The sequence below is a fragment of the Carcharhinus amblyrhynchos genome, chromosome 20 (genome assembly GCF_965287045.1).
Source record: "Carcharhinus amblyrhynchos chromosome 20, sCarAmb.v2.hapA, whole genome shotgun sequence".
Taxonomy (NCBI): domain Eukaryota; kingdom Metazoa; phylum Chordata; class Chondrichthyes; order Carcharhiniformes; family Carcharhinidae; genus Carcharhinus; species Carcharhinus amblyrhynchos.
The window spans coordinates 27,123,595-27,140,385 of record NC_137343.1 but is presented as its reverse complement, the minus strand read 5'-3'; the positions used below and the strand labels follow the sequence as shown (position 1 = coordinate 27,140,385).

Genomic DNA, 16,791 nt, shown 5'->3' with positions numbered 1-16,791 from the left:
TTATAGTTTGTCATCTATACTTTGCAGCAGAGTACAAACCCCTGACCTAGTCAGTGCAAATCCAAATACAACGTATTTGAATGGCTGAATATAAAAAGAGTACTCAAAAATTCTACACATTCTTATTCTTCAAATAAAATGTTATGCTCTCATTTACTCATCTTTTTCCTCTTCCTCAACTCCTCTGATGTACAGGACACTGTTACACCTTATTAGAACTTTGCCAAGGTGAGCCGCTAAAGCGCCATCAATATATTCTCCTGTTTGCCAGCTGCACGTTCACATATCCATCGACTGATACCAAGTAGCCCTTGTACTCCATTCCCTATTTTAACTTCACTATCAGCGGTTTGCCAGTTAAACCATTGAGGAAAGGTTTTGGATTCAATGGTGAACTCCCGCAGGGGTGGGGGGGTAGGTACACAGAGCCCTCAGGGCCCAGTTCCTCTATCTCTCCTCCCCTCACCATGCTGGGGGTGAGGGCTGATCGTTGTGGTGGGGCGGGGTGGGGAAGGGGGTCCAGATGTTCTTCTGGAGCAGAGGGGGAGTGAGGCCAGACAATTCTCAGTAGGAGGCGGAGGGGTATAACATGTATCTCAGGGGAGGGGGACAGATGGAGCTCTGCTGGGGGAGCTGGATAAGGGGGGGGACAGTGATGTGTATGGGGTAGTGGGGGGGGTGGATAAGGAGACACACACACCACTGTCCCCCTTATCCACTACCAAGATCGAGCGCCACCCCTGCCCCCTCTCCGCCCCCACGGATTGCCCACAGGTTGGCAGCGGACCCCCCCGCCACGGATTGCCCACAATTTTTTTCTAACTGCACATGTGCAGTTCAGGGCTCCTATCGTTCCAGCAGCGCTAAGCCCCGCCCACAGCGCGAATCGGACTGGAGATAGCTGAGAGTGTATGGGGGCACCTGAAAGCGGATTTTCTAAGTCAGATCTGTAATACGCCCAGAATCCGCAGTTAGAATGAAAATGGTAAAATTGGGCCTATATGCCACTTCTGGTATGGGGCCAATGAGAGGAACCAAAAATGCCTCCTGTAGATAGTTTTGTTAGCCACACTGCATCAACAGCGGTCCACTTTTTAATCTTTCTCCAAAAAAAGCAGCAAAATATATAGCTTTTCAATTACGATAGACTAAAATAAGTTAATTGTTCCAGTAACTTTTCCCAAATGAACTTGAACAGAAAGCAGATACCTTCTGACTATTTGAGTGCACATTTAAATAGCTCAGCCTTTTACTCTGTTCCCCTGTTAAGTATTGTCAATCACTGGACAAAGAGCAAAGTTTTCTAATGGTGTCTATTTACTTACATATACCAAACAACAGAGATGATATGACTATCATAATAATGTGTCCTCAAGTATAGGGAGGCCAGTCAAATATGGGGTTAGATTCAGCAGTATTTCAGCTGTATTGGAAACCAAATTCAATTAAACTGACGAATGGGAGACGATATCAAAAATAAACACTCAAAATGTGGAGGCAAAACTCTACAGCATGCAGTCATCCAAAACCCAACAGTCAATGCTCCTCTACCAGAGGTTAGAACTATCAGTACTGAGGGAATACAACAGCTTTTATACTTTCGCCTAAGCATTTAAAAATTAGAAATATTACTGATTGTGTGTAGGATAAACTCCCTTTATCAGATCCTATAACATGGCTCTGTTTCGATAACGTGGTTCAACTCCACCATCAGAGTCCTTTCTACATCAGCCAATCTGTGGGTTCTTTGAATAACATTACTAATTTCATCAATTTATGTTCAATTTGGGCAGTTTTAAGAACATCAAGAATGAAAACAGAGTACACCTTAGGCCCTCAAATCTGCTCCACCATTTAATAAGATCAGATTGGATCTTATTTGTGGCTTTAACTCCACTGTCCTATCAGTCCTTCATAACTCTTGTAGATCAAGAATCTGACTAACCTAACCTTGAATGTATTCAATGACCCAGTTCCACTGCTCTCTGGAGTAGAGAATTCTAAAGATTAACAACCCTCAGAAGAAATTTCTCCTCATCTCACTCTTGTGTAAAAGAATGTTTCCTCCCTTAAACCAGAAGCAATGAGATGAACCATAAACTCCTCTGCCTTCATTCTGGCGATTAGCAGCTATTAAATTGGAGCAATTATAGGGCTGGGTTTCTCAGCTCAGCCATCAAGACAGACAACACAAAAGTCTTTTCTTATTTTACACTGGGTCTAATGGCAATAAGTCAGGGAAAAAAATCATCCCATCATGACCTCCACATTCAAATCCATATTCAGGAACCATCCACTTCAAAAGGTGGTGGTACAGTGGTTAGCACTGCTGCCTCACAGTACCAGGGACCCAGGTTCGATTCCCAACTTGGACCATTGTCTGTGTGGAGTCTGAACTCTCTCCCCATGTTTGCATGGGTTTCTTCCAAGTGCTCCAGTTTCCTCCCACAGTCCGAAAGGTGTGCTGGTTAGGTGCATTGGCCATGTTAAATTCTCCCTCAGTGTTACCCGAACAGACGCCCGAGTGTGGCGACTATGGGATTTTCACAGTAACTTCACTGCAGTGTTAATGTAAGCCCACTTGTGACACTAATAAATGAACTAAAAGAAAATATAGATTTTTAAAAACTTAACACTGAGATTGGTGGTTGTCATGTTCAATTCCACAATGGTAGGTGCACATGATAAATGCATTTAAGTGTAATAATCTTAGTACTTGACCAATCAGAATTTCCCCCTTTACTGATATCATCATACCAAAATTGAATGCATCAAAATGTAGCAGTTCCACTAGATGACACAGTTCTTTAATTATGGTGTACTAAATATTTAATGAAATCCTCTGGTCTTTTCCATGGGAGTTTCCTAGTGGCGAGTTTGGTGAACTCATATGCATGAACATTAGGACACTGGTTTTACGTCACAGCGGTTAAAGAAGGCTTCTGTTCTAGAGGTGCTATTAACACTTCAGAAATGCAAAAAGGCAGAAACATCTCTTTTTGTTAATTGGGAGATGCTAAAATAAGAATTATGTTGCTGTCAGGGAGGCGTTGGTTGATCAATGGAGCAATTTGACAGACGGGCGAAATGGGAGTCAGAAGGTATGCTGCCAACTTGTAGGGTGATCTTGATCAAGAATGCATGTCATGCAGAGAATGTGTGACATTATGGGTCAGAGAAATACCATAGAGTTCATAATGATTTAAGACACTGAAAAACTAGGTAGGCAAATGCCAATTTAGAAATTGGAGGTGCTGGCCAGATGAATATAGAACTGATTTGCAGTTGGCTTGGATTGTTGTCTGGCTGCTTCCGTTGCTGTGGAGAGAATGCTAAATATTGAGATCCTGTTGTTTGACTTGTTTTTAAACGGAGTAGTATGTTCTTCTCCCACACAGAGTATATCTGTTCCTTCAATACAAGTTGAGAAAAGGGCCAAAAAAAGCAAGATAATTTATTAGCTATAGACTGTCATCAAAAGGGATAAACTTCCTGTCTTATTTGTTTCAGCAGAATCACGGAAACCAAGAAAATTGCTTAGCTGTTGTCCAGACTATTTTTCTAAGGTTTCTCTAGCTATTATGCTGAATTATGGCCAAGTATCACATATACCCTTTCCAGGCAAGGATGAGAGCTAAGATCATGAACAATTGTTCAGATAACTGTATAAGTTTGTTGTAATTGCAGGGACAAAAAGAACGTTGCACTGTTCCAACAAAACAGTGCAGACACAGCAACGTAAACAATAAGATCCATATATAATCAAAGATAAGTACCTGTGAAACTTCCTAACAAACGTCTCAGCTTCTTAAATCTACACCTCAATATTGAATATGGATTGTTTCATCAATGGTATCACAGTGTGGATTTTGTTTTGGATGTGATGCTTACCTGCTCTGGGATACAAGGTCAGCCTGGTTAACACCATCATATCAGGGGCTGGTACCAGAAAAGGAGAGGTGAGGATTGGGGAAGGGATCATGCAGATGGAGGATACCTCAGCACCTTTATTCAGAACTGGAGCGGTGAATCAATAAAATGACATGGTAGAATTAGTCTTTGAAAGCCCTATTCGCATTGTTTCTGAAAGCTAGATGCTGTATCGATCCCTTTACTTTAGTTAACTATGCTGAGCTAGTTTTCCAGTATGGGTAGGGAAGGAACAATAGTACCACAGGAAGTGGTTTTAAATACATATTTTTAAAGTCACCTTGAATAATGCTTCTCCAACGTTATAAATTTAAAATAAGAAGGCAAATTTAACTTTTAGCTGTCATCCTTGTACTGCAGCATTATTAAAACAAATTCAGTCTAATATAATGTAAAGCTAACAATAATTCAAGATAGTAAGAAAAAAAGCACCAAAACAGCTATTACCTTGATCCATTGCTGATAAGAATGCTCTCCCTTATTGTTAATGTGCAGTAGTACCAGACCAACAGGAAATTAAAGATTTCATCAATTACCCTGGTAACAAAAGTTAAAAAAAAACTCAAAAAGAGCAAGTAAACCAAGATCAAGTTCACAACAGTTGAGCTCCTTATCAACGATGAAATTTGTTCAACTAAAGGTGCAGTTTTATTTAAAGAAAATGAATAATGTTATGGTTTTTACCAGCACAGGTGGTTGTAGACATCTATTTCTGCCTTCCACCTAACAAGCTGACCCTGCTTCCACCACAGTACATGGTACACAAATGGATTAGCTTGGTGCACAGTGAGATCCCTAATTTTTTTTAAGTGTGTAAACAATTTCCTTAATGTGTGTGGTCCTTTTAAATTTTTGGATAGCTACACATCTGTGGTGATTTGTGCATGGCCTATGTAGGGACTTTCGGGTTGCTGTGCAACAGAGGGAATATTAGATAACAACTTTTATTTGTATAGGCATCTTTATTGTAATAAAACATCTCAAGTGCTTTATGTGACAACTGCAAGGTGCATGGCATATTTGCTTGTGATGTAAAAATAGTCCAACCTACATGCAACACAAATTGTGTCATACTTTCATCCGATTAGCTTAACTTCATATTTATAAATCACCAAAGGGAAAAAATGACTGCTTAGTTGCAAGATTGTAAACTGCATAAATAAACTTCAGTTAAATATTAACAATAGCTTGAAACAGGTATCAGCAAGAGCAAAACATTTTAAAAGTGATCATATTGCAAGAATTATTTATTTAAATGTTTTCCTAGCAACCCAACGAGTTACACTCAAGTTGTGAGTTAAGATATGGGTAGCGGGGTTTAGAATGTCCTCAAGTTTACAGAAGGTTAAATCTTCAGCCAGAAATTCAGGGTGGACGATGCATCCCAGTCTCCTCTAGAGGTCCCCAGCATAGAACAAAGAACAAAGAACAACACAGCATGGGAAACAGGCCCTTCGGCCCAATGAAGTTGGACAGTTAAATTACGTGTCTTGCAACTGGATCAATAAACCTGTCTAATGAATTACTCTACCATTTTTGAAAAACGTCCACAAACATTTTTCTTCACAGACCTCTTGCTATGTGACAAGGCTTGGGCTTGACTTTTAATTGTGTTGAGGCATTTGTTGGTCTAACTCATTCTTTGCTTGCCATGTGCATCGTGCATGTACCATTTGTCCTATTTTCTAAAATGGTTCTTTTCAATATTATTCTAGATATAATTTTTCTGTAAATTTGAACATTTTCTTCATTCTATTTTAGTTACATTATTCAATCACACCTGTACCTTTACAATTAATTTTATTTCTCCTCGCTTTTTATAGTTTGTTTTCCAACTCAAATATTCCTTAAAGCAAAAGAAAAACATAGCCGCTTTGTTCAATGTCCTGAGGTGATCTTGATTCAGTCCTGCATATCAAATTCAATTTGATATGCAAAACACCAGAAAATGTCACGCTAATACTCAGACTTTACAGTAGATGGAGTATTACTAAAACAAAAATCACAATTTACCATAACACGCAGATACCAAATGCTATTTAATGCAAGAAAGGATGGAATGAAAAAAAAGGTTCACGATGTTAAGTTCATTACACAGTGAAAAACCATGCTGAGCGCAGGAAATAACCAAAAATAAATAAAAAGGGACAAAGGCTGTATGGAAATTGATCAACGGGAAGCATAAAAGTGAATCAAAAGCCATTATAAATCTATGTGTTTACAAATAGCAGAAGGGTAGGGCCAATATAGCATCAAAAAGGAGAACTTCTTGTGGAGATTGATGGTATAGCTGAGTTACTAAATAAGCGCTTTGTGTGTGTTTTTTTCTGAAGAAGTGGATGCTGTCAATGTTACAGCAAAGAGCAGAGAAATTGGATAGGAAAGAGGTGGATACATCGAATTGCAGCGTTCGAAGCAGAAAGGTCACGGGTTTCTGCCCATTCAAACCACAAGCTGCTGAGAGAAGGGTGAAAATTACACAGGCTCTGGCCACAATCTTGTTAAGACATGCAAGTTGCAGATGTTGCAGACTTGTTTGAAAAGGAGAGAAAGATAAACGCAGGGAAAAATCTGAAGAGCAACATCAAAAATGCAGGAATTTTGACTAGACCACTGCACAGATCTTTTACAGGGTCAGAAAAGGAATGATAGACGGTAACTTCTTTCTGTGCTGTATCATTCTATTATACTACAAAATAGAATTTATCTACTCCTTATGTCCAAATGCGTTCTCCATTTCTGAAGGGAACTTTTTTCCTGTGCATTTCCACTAGGCATTATAGGCCTGGTTCATGCTTATTCATTAGGAAGGAGCAAAACCTAAACTAATAATCACCACAAGCTCAGCCTGTGTATCAGCTAGTGTCTGGCATTGCATAGTAAAAGATGCTTCATTGCACAGTTGGCTTGGGGAGATGATGGGATAGTTGAATAACAATTATTTGCGAACCTGGTTTTTCCTGAGGTGCAGTTCTAAGGACAATAGTACCCTCTGGTTCCTTGAAGTTACAATTCTTTACAAATTAACTGGACAATTAGGTGCATGCATGCCCAATTGTGAATATTTTGGTGCGCAGCAGTTAAGCCTGAATCCTATTAACATTCACATCCATGGATGCATTTCCTGCAGAGCATCTGAATAGCAAGCAGCCTGATCAATTTACTCTTTCTATAACCAGAACACAGGCCAATTTCAGTCTGCCCATTGGCACCCTGGAGCACATTAGCTCGCACAGCACAGAAACGTCTAAAGTTTACACTGAACCATCCAGATAAATCATGCCACATTAAAAAGGCATTTAAATGCAGAAGGCATAATTTTCAATCCAAGCGCAGGTGGTAAAATGATAGTTGCAAATTGACTGCCCATTAAACGACATGCCAAATGTTCCTTCCTACTGACTTAAATAAAGGAAAAATTGTACAATGCATATGACATGCTGCTGATCTTTCACTGATAATTTTCTATCCCTATCAAAATTTATTATGAATCCTGGAAAGTTTAAAATTACAGTTGCATTATTGAATTATCAAAATTCATGCATTGTGAAATTTGGACTCAGCACAAAAATTAGTTATGCTGGAAACTGCCCAGAGGACCGTCCTGCGCAAAACACTGCCCCCTGTTTTTAATCAAGTCATTTATATAACTAGGAAAAGAATTTATAAAGAAAATAGAACAGAATAATTGACCTCTAACAGATTCAATTATATACATAAAAGCATACAGCAAAATTATCACAGAAATAACAATGTAAAATCAATGTTGTGCTGCTGTAGACTAAATTGAAATCACATCAATGCAGGAGCTTTAACCAACATCCATCTCAGGCTGTTGCAATGTAATTCTTTTCTGTTTGCAGTTTCAGGGGTTACAAGTAGAATAAGTCTGAGCAGTCATAATACGGTTCCTTCTGGACATCAAATTACTGTACCATTTGTTACTAAACCAGGAGGTCCCATTGAAAACGGCCAGAATACTATGAAGAAAGTAAATAAAATTCAATTGCACAGTCTAAGATTCAAGATAGGAAAGGGAAATAAAATGTGCATTTGGTCAATGCAGAAAGCAGACACTGGGTCCAAATTAAAAACTTTCCAGCACTATCAATCTTTGGTTCTTCCAAGTTGCGTTCTGTTGCTGAAAGATTGGTGCCTTCATAAAATGTTAAGATATTCACTCTCCCACTCGTTTCACTTCCCAATGTAAATTGCAGCAAGTAAAAGAGGACCATCAGAAAACAGGGTACATGGGCAGCAACTTTCCAGGATATAATTATACCAAAAGGTTATGTTTATATAAACAACGTATGAACTATAGTATTTAAATAATTCAGTTTTACTTTAAATGTAGTATTGCAGCTGTCCTTCCAATTGAAGGATGGACAAAACAAAACCTTTACCTATTCAGTAGAAACATGCAAGATATCGCACCAAGTAACAAGATGATGGTCAGATAAAGTTTGAATTTTTCATATTCATCTTTGTAGGCAAACCTGTGAAAACATTGTCAGAACAATGGTTAGGCCTTTTCACAAATGGAATGAAACAAAGCAAAAATTTCATACCTTCCCCTTTCAGTTTTAGGATCGTTCTTCAAATCCTAGCTTTCAGACAGGGCAAACATTCACATGATAGAGCAAACTCAATTAGTGTTTCTCAGATGTTAATGGTTTCAGGTAGATATTTCATTAAATTCAAAAGCAGCTACAGAGTGGGGAAAAAGAGCATATTTGAAATCAACTAATTTCAATCAGCAGTGTATTTCAGATCTTTGGGACACAGGAATAATTGTATGATTCCTGCAACTTTTATTGATTTATGATTTAGGAGTATCCGATTGTACATTTCTGTAAGTTCTCATTCATTTAAATCTTTGCGCAATAATAAATTCTGGCTTTGATTTAACTGTATCCTGCTGTGGGATCCCTCCTCCCAGATTGTCCAAGCCTTTATTCTGTATATTTTCAAAATGCATAACGTACATTTTATTCATAGGATCAGCTGTATGGATAAGTACAAAGTGTGATGACAAAAAAATGATAAATTGTAGCATTAACACTCAGTGCCACTGGAAAATGATTAGTTGTTCACCTGACCACCTGAGCATCTCTACCCCGCACCCCCCCAACCCCCCCATCACCACCACACCTCACTTCCCAATGCAACTTTAAAGCTGGATCATCCTCCTGCAGAAAAGCGGACACATGGGCCTCAGCAATATACTGTACCTCTGAGTGAGTGTGGGCAACAGGAGTTATCTTGAAGCAAGCTGTCAATCAATCTTCCAGCAAAAGAATTTGGAGCAAACTAATGAATTATGGTGTTAATTTATATAGAGAAAATTTAAGAGAAGTTCAAGTTATCCAGCACAGGTAGAGGTAGTTTCCATAAGATGTGGGAGCAGAATTAGGCCACTCGGCCCATCAGGTCTGCTCTGCCATTCAATCATGGCTGATGTTTTTCTCATCCCCATTCTCCATTCAGGAAGTAGCCATGTTTAAAAATGGTAAACTCCGAACAGGTATATGATAGTTTTGAATTATCATAAAATTGTAATTACATAGTTACAATAAATTGATAATTTTCAACGTACATGAACAACAATGGGCCAAATTTTATTGTAAAGGGGCATCTAAATGGTGGCTGCTGTTCTAAAAGGTAGAAAATGCTGGAAATACTCACTAGATCTGACCAAAGGTTCACTCATTTCTTTTGGAGTCAATTTATTTAAGTACGCAGTGTGGCCTTGCATGTGTGGTAACTTAAGAGGCTGACTCGTGCACGGCCTGTGCAGAAATTTTTGGGTTGCTGCATGGTCACGAGGCTTGCAGATAACATTGTTTCTCTCTCCACAGATGCCACCAGAACTAGAAATAACACTTCAGGTCAATGACCTTATATCAAAAGTCACCATCAGAAGCATCAACCCAAAACATTCTCTCCAACAATGCTGCCAGACCTGCTAAATATTTCTAGTATTTTCTGTTTTTATTTCATATTTTTGCCACTACAATATTTTGCTTTTGCATTGGTGCCTCTTAAGAAACTGGACCAAGTGAAGCAGGAATTACACAAGATAGTTTCACTGATGAAAGATCCCAAGTTCTTTGGGGTGGTCAACAATCCTCACATCAAGTGCAATATCAAGCAAAAAACTATGAGTGATGTCTTTATTGAAGCAGAAAATTTCCCCAATGATGCTCGACTTTGTCAATTTGCGAGCTGAGAATGGCCAGTTACGCCAGATTTCTGATGTTGCTTCTGCTTTTGATAAGATCATGAGTGCGCATCGTGGGGAAGTTCTCTGCTCAGCCACTACTGCTCAGCTCCTTGATGAAGTAAATCTTTCAGAGCTAAAATCTGCTCTTAATGGTTTTCTGAAGAAAAATGAAACCCTGAAACTGGAGACCAAGACTAATCCTTCAATCCTGGGTGGAATGATTGTCAGTGTTGGTGATAAGCACGCTGATATGTCCATGAAAACCAAGATTCAGAAACTCAGCAAACTAATAAATGAAGCCGTATAATTGCATCGCCTAAATCTGAGCAATTTTCTGTTGGATGTTATTGTAAATCTGCTGCACTGTGTACAGTGATCACCGTCACTGTCACTGACTTTCATTAGTGTGTTAAAGATTTAATAAAAGTACCATTGAAAAAAAAACATGCCTTTGCATATTTAGGTTTATACATTTTTGTGTGACAAGCTGATGAACAAGCGAGCTCATAACATCACAGTGAGCGCAACAGGACACCTGGGACCTGAGTGAACATAGCAAGCATTACATTTCTCCTAACCCAATCAGACTGAAGGATTGTGAATTTAACAATGAAAGGACTGAAAAGGCATGAATTATAGCAAGTAAATTCAATATCAAATCAGGCATAGAGACAAAATGGTGCAGCTGTACAAAGCTGTACAGAACTCTGGTGTGGCCGCACTTGGAATATTGCATACAGTTCTGGTCGCCACATTATAAGAAAGACATGGAAGCATTGGAAAGGGTGCAGAGGAGGTTTACCAGGATGTTGTCTGGTATGGTGGGATGGTCTTATGAGGAAAGGCTGACGGACTCGAGGTTGTTTTCGTTAGAGAGAAGGTTAAGAGGTGACCTAATTGAGGCGTACAAGATGATCAGAGGATTAGATAGGGTGGACAGTGAGAACCTTTTTCCTCGGATGGTGATGGCTAACACGAGGGGACATAGCTTTAAATTGAGGGGTGATAAATATAGGATGGATGTCAGAGGTAGGTTCTTTACTCAGAGGGTAGTAGGGGCGTGAAATGCCCTGCCTGCAGCAGTAGTGGACTTGCCAACCTTAAGGGCATTCAAATAGTCATTGGATAGGCATATGGATAATATTGGAATAGTTTAGGTTAGAGGGTCATTAGATTGGTTCCACTGGTCGGCGCAATGTCAAGGGCCGATGGGCCTGTACTGCGCTATAATGTTCTACGTTCTAAGATGCAAAAAAAAAGTTTAAAATGATCAACAATTTAAATGGCACTTGCAATATTTCATTTTCACTGCCAAACAGGCTATTTGATAGCAATTAACATCACTTCATTAGAAGAGTACTTAAACTGGAATAGTCAAAGCTTAACTTTATGGCAAGTTTGTTTTGTATCCACCATGTAAATATTGTAACTTCTGCCATTCAAATGGTGGGCCAAACAGTAAGATATTGTTTTTATGAATCTAATAAAAAAACAGTGCAACTTGGATAGTAAATGTGGATATTCACATTTAACTGCACATCTGCAGTTTGGCTGATGTTCCTATAGCAATTGTACATGATCACCATTAGCTTCACCACAGTTTTCACAGGAAAAACTGGAGCAATACGAAATGAAGTGTATGGAGTGGCGTGTACTGGGAACGATATTGGACCCTGATGCAATGAGTGGCAATGGTGCTGTGATATAATGTTGTTTTCACCCATGACTTTATTGCCTGCTCCAGATAATTGGCTTCTGTGGTATGTAGAGAATGTGGCTGGTATGTCCACAAGTAAACCAGGAATGTAGATAAAATTTGAAGCAAATTCTTTGTCCCTCAGTATCAGAATAGAAGATTTTATTCAAGTTGCTCAACTGCTACTTTGTTTGGCTATGGTTTCTTTACCATCAGCTTAGTGGAATGCACAAGCTTCACTGTTGAGAAAACTTCAAAGCATACTCATAATGAAATGTTGGAGATGTTACAATGCGGTGTCCAGGAAATTGTGTGCTGAATTCAGTTCAGCAGTAAGCTTGGGTTACCTGTAAGGGTGTCACATTGCATCTTTTGGCAGAAACAAATGGCAAGAGGCCCTGCAATAGTTTTAATTTATGCTCGCTGGACTTCTTACAGAATTTTACTAAACTAAGTGATGAACAACAGGAAGCAATTTGTACTTCCTGTCTTTCAACTAGAATTGGTGCTTGGAACAAGAGGAATGATAAGTGGAAAGGGATGCAAACGTAAGTGGGCTTCTAATTTTAAAAGAAAATCCCAGTATCATAAATTGACTAATGAGGTGAAAATTAAATAGTGTTTATTGTGGCTGTTAACCGTGGTGGTAAATTCACTAAACACTGATGTGGTACAAGTTAAAGGAATTCCAAACATACCAAGTTTGATTCCTGACCTGTGCAGAGTAATCTAATTGGAACACTATAAATTTACATTAGAAGTCCTGTGAGGTCATGGGGAAATAGGTCAAGAGTTCTTACTCATGATCACTATATAGTTAGAAAGTGCAGGTACGCACGTCAGGTAAGAACAGAACTGGGTTCAGTTGTGATGCCCCCGGAAGTTAAATATTCTGCTGACATCGTCTCAATTCACACATTAAGAATGACTTCTTGGACTAATGCCAGGGGGCTGCTGGCACCATGGAATTATACTCTGGGAGAAGTTAAAACCTTCATAAAAGGGAAGAAAACAAAATATTAAAAACTCTCTCTTTGCAAAGCTATCGGAGAAGCAAAGTAAGCAATCAAAAACATTGGAAAGCGTGCTGGAAGATAGTTATGAAAGACAGACCAAGAAGTGAATTGGTATTACTTAGCCTGCTTGCTGAGAAGCGTTACATTCACATTTCCAAGCACCAGGTTTAAGTATAACCTGAAAGGAGGGAAAAAAAACATTAAAATATGCAGTCTTTCAAATATTGTATTTGAATATTAACATTAACAAAAATTGGAGTTAAAGTTGTCTTAAATCAATTCCATGAAGAAAATATAAATATACAGAACTTGGGTAAAAAGAACGGAGTCTGATGATATATCAATTAAGATTGCTGGAAAATAACATATCTTGTGCTAGTGAGGGTAATTCTGAAAGAATCATCTTTCTTAGCAAAACTGAATCCCCTTTATTCTTTCCACTCACCACAGCTAGTAAGCTAGATTGAATCTGAAACACGGGGTTTTAGTGAAATTTCCATACTAATATAGATTTTGAGAGGTTTACTAAGCATTTTATTAATGACCACAATCTAGATGATACAATTTAAAATAAAAATTCATTCTACAATTTCCTCCCATTTTTTGAAGGGCGATGTTGATACCTGCATTTTAAAGTCGTTCTACATTACTCTAATGTTTAAAAACGCCACATATTACTGGCATGTTAAAAGTGAACAATTCTTAACTGTTTGGCGTACAAGTGTTTTAACTGTCCTCACTAGCTCCAGGCCAGTAAGGAAACAAACTATTTCCAATGTCTATTTGGTGATCTTGGTGGAAATTTGTACGTATGCCTATGTGCATGTGTGGATGTTGGTTTAAGAATACAAATGGACCTTGTCATAGCTCTCCTTTTAGGTCCATGCCAATATTTTACTCTTCAGGTTCATATTAAAAATACAAAGAAATTTGGCATGTCCACAATGACTCTCACCAACTTTTACAGATGCACCATAGAAAGCATTCCTTCTGATTGTATCACAGCTTGGTATGACTCCTGCTCTGTCCAAGTCTGCAAAAAAACTACAAAGGACATGAACGAAGCCCAGCCATCATGCAAACCAGCCTCATCACTGACACCGTCTACGCTTCCCACTGCCTCGGAAAGCTGCCAGCATAATCAAAGACCTCACGCACCCAGACATACTCTCTTCCACCTTCTTGTCTGGAAAAAGATACCAAAGTCTGAGATCACGTACCAAATGACTCAAGAACAGCTTCTTCCCCGCTGCTATCAGACATTTGAATGGACATACCCCATATTAAGTGGACCTTTCTCTGCACCCTCGCTATGGTGTAACACTACATTTTGCACTCTCTCCTTTCTTTCTCTATGTACAGTATGCTTTGTCCATATAGCGCAGAAGAAACAATACTTTTCACTGTATACATGTGACAAAAATAAATTAGAAAATCAAATCATACCATTGGAGCAATAACCTAGAGTGTACCTGGTGTCAGAGTTCATATTGTCCTGCACCTCCTGCATTCCTACTTCCCTGCTAATTCAACTCACCTTCTTGATTCCTGTTAATACTCTCCCTTCTTTCCAGGTTATCATCTAGTCACCCCTTCCCTTCAAAACTTCCCTTCTCAAAAAAAAACCTTCTATTCTCTCTAATTACCACCGCATTTCCTAATTACGAAATGACAAATTTACATAGTGCATTTATACACTGTCTTTTTTAACCTCAGGACATTGAATCATATAAGGTTTATGGCACAGAAAGAGGCCATTTGACCTACTGTGTCTATCCCACCCAGCCCAATTTCACTTTCCAGCATTTGGTCCGTAGCCTTGTAGATTACACACTTCAGGTGCCTAACCCAGGCACCTTTTAAATGAATTGAGGTTTTTGCCTCCACTGCCCTTTCAGACAGTGAGTTTCAGATCCTTACCACCCTCTGGATGAAAAAAGCTTTTTCCCTTCCCATCTTTGTACAAGTCACTTTAAATTTAATGATGCCTTTGAGTCTAGTCACTGATCTCTCTGCCAAGGTAAATAGCCCTTACCCTCCACTCTATCCAGGTCCCTCAAGTTTGTACATTCCAAGAAAATATCTCCTCAGCTCCTCTGTTCCAATGAAAACAATCCCAACCTCTCTAATCTTTCCTCAGCTTCGTTTTTCCACTCCTGGTAACATCCATTAAGTGTCCTTCATGGCCTCTTTAGCGTAATTATAACCTACCTGCAATGAGGTGATCAGAACTGCCCACAGTACTCAAGTTGTGGCCTAATTAATGATTATTCAATTCCAGCATAACCCCCACTCTTAGATTCTAGACTGCTGCAAATAAAGGAAAGGATTCCATGTGCCTTCTTAACCATCTTATCATCCTGCCCTGCTGCCTTCAGAGATCTGTGAACATTCACCCTAAGGCCTGTCACTTCCTCTACACTGCTCAGTATTCTCTTACTGTGTATTGCTTTTGTCTTGTTTCATCTCTCCAAATGCATCACCTCAGACTTCTCCAGGTTGAATTCTATTTGCCACTTTTTTGCCCACCGGGCAATCCATCGACATCTTCCTGCTGTCTACAGTTATCCTCCTCACTGTCAACCACTCAAGGGCAATCAAAACCTATACTTAAATGTTTCATCACAGTCCCTCCATCAGATATTGGTGTCAGCCTTAATTATGCAGTCAAATCTCCTGACTGGGGAAAAGGGCTTTCTGACAGAGGCAAGAGTACCACCACTAGCACCACTAGGTTCTTCAATATGTTGCCTCAATATGTTGAATATAAAAGTAGGGAGGTCTTGCTGCAACTGTACAGGGCACTGGTGAGGCCGCAGCTGGAGTACTGTGTGCAGTTTTGGTCGCCGCACTTACGCAAGGATATTTTGGCCTTGGAGGGAGTGCAGAGGAGGTTTACTAGGCTGATACCAGAGTTGAGGGGGTTGAACTATGAGGAGAGGCTGAATAAACTAGGCTTGTACTTGTCAGAGTTTAGAAGAATGAGGGGAGATCTCATTGAGACATATAAGATGATGAATGAGATGGATAGGATAGAGGTGGAGAGGCTCTTCCCGCTCAGAAAGGACAGTAGGACTAGAGGGCACAGCCTCAAGATAAGGGGGGGGGGCAGTTTAGAACGGAGTTGAGGAGGAACTTCTTCACTCAAAGGGTGGTGAATCTCTGGAATTCTCTGCCCGTTGAAGTGGTGGAGGCTGCCTCGCTAAATATATTTAAGACACGGGTAGATAGGTTTTTGACAGGCAAGGGGATTAAGGGTTATGGGGAGAAGACGGGAAAGTGGAACTGAGCCACGACAGATCAGCCATGATCTTACTGAATGGTGGGGCAGGCTCGAGGGGCTAGATGGCCTACTCCTGCTCCTATTTCTTATGTTCTCTCAGCTCTGTGCCCATCTCTCCTCAAATATTCTATTCCGATTTCTCCAGTTCAGTGCTCACCCTTCCTGCAGAGCTGAAACGGTTCATACTAAAGTCCTCAATAATATTCTCTGACTATAACCTGACCCAGGTTACTGTGGGAGGCGGGGGAAGAGATTGCAGAGCCTCTGGCGACGATCTTTGTGTCGTCGATGGAGACGGGAGAGGTTCCGGAGGATTGCGCATGTGGTTCCTCTATTCAAGAAAGGGAACAGGGATAGCCCAGGAAATTACCGACCGGTGAGTCTAACCTCAGTGGTCGGTAAGTTGATGGAGAGGATCCTGAGGGACAGGATTATGAACATTTAGGAGAAGTTTAGTATGATCAAAAGTAGACAGCATGGCTTTGTCAAGGGCAGATCGTGCCTTATGAGACTGGTTGAATTCTTTGAAAATGTGACTGAACACATTGATGAAGGAAGAGCGGTGGATGTGGTTTATATGGACTTCAGCAAGGTGTTCATTAAGGTCCCCATGCAAAACTTCTTGACAAAGCGAGAGGGCACG

At 39.8% G+C, this 16,791-nt stretch overlaps 1 protein-coding gene and 1 pseudogene across 1 annotated transcript in view; one reads left to right on the top strand and one right to left on the bottom strand.

Annotated features, from left to right (window-relative positions):
* tmem120b (transmembrane protein 120B) overlaps positions 1-16,791 on the bottom strand; it is a 60,348-nt gene that overhangs the window by 17,526 nt on the left and 26,031 nt on the right. Inside the window, exons 4-6 of the mRNA XM_080208305.1 lie at positions 12,984-13,043; positions 8,334-8,426; positions 4,378-4,467 (exon numbers count right to left, since the gene is read on the bottom strand). Coding sequence (XP_080064431.1) covers positions 4,378-4,467; positions 8,334-8,426; positions 12,984-13,043 — 243 coding nt within the window. The remainder of the gene's footprint in view (positions 1-4,377; positions 4,468-8,333; positions 8,427-12,983; positions 13,044-16,791) is intronic.
* Positions 9,642-10,845, top strand: LOC145356080 (ATP synthase peripheral stalk subunit OSCP, mitochondrial pseudogene; annotated as a pseudogene).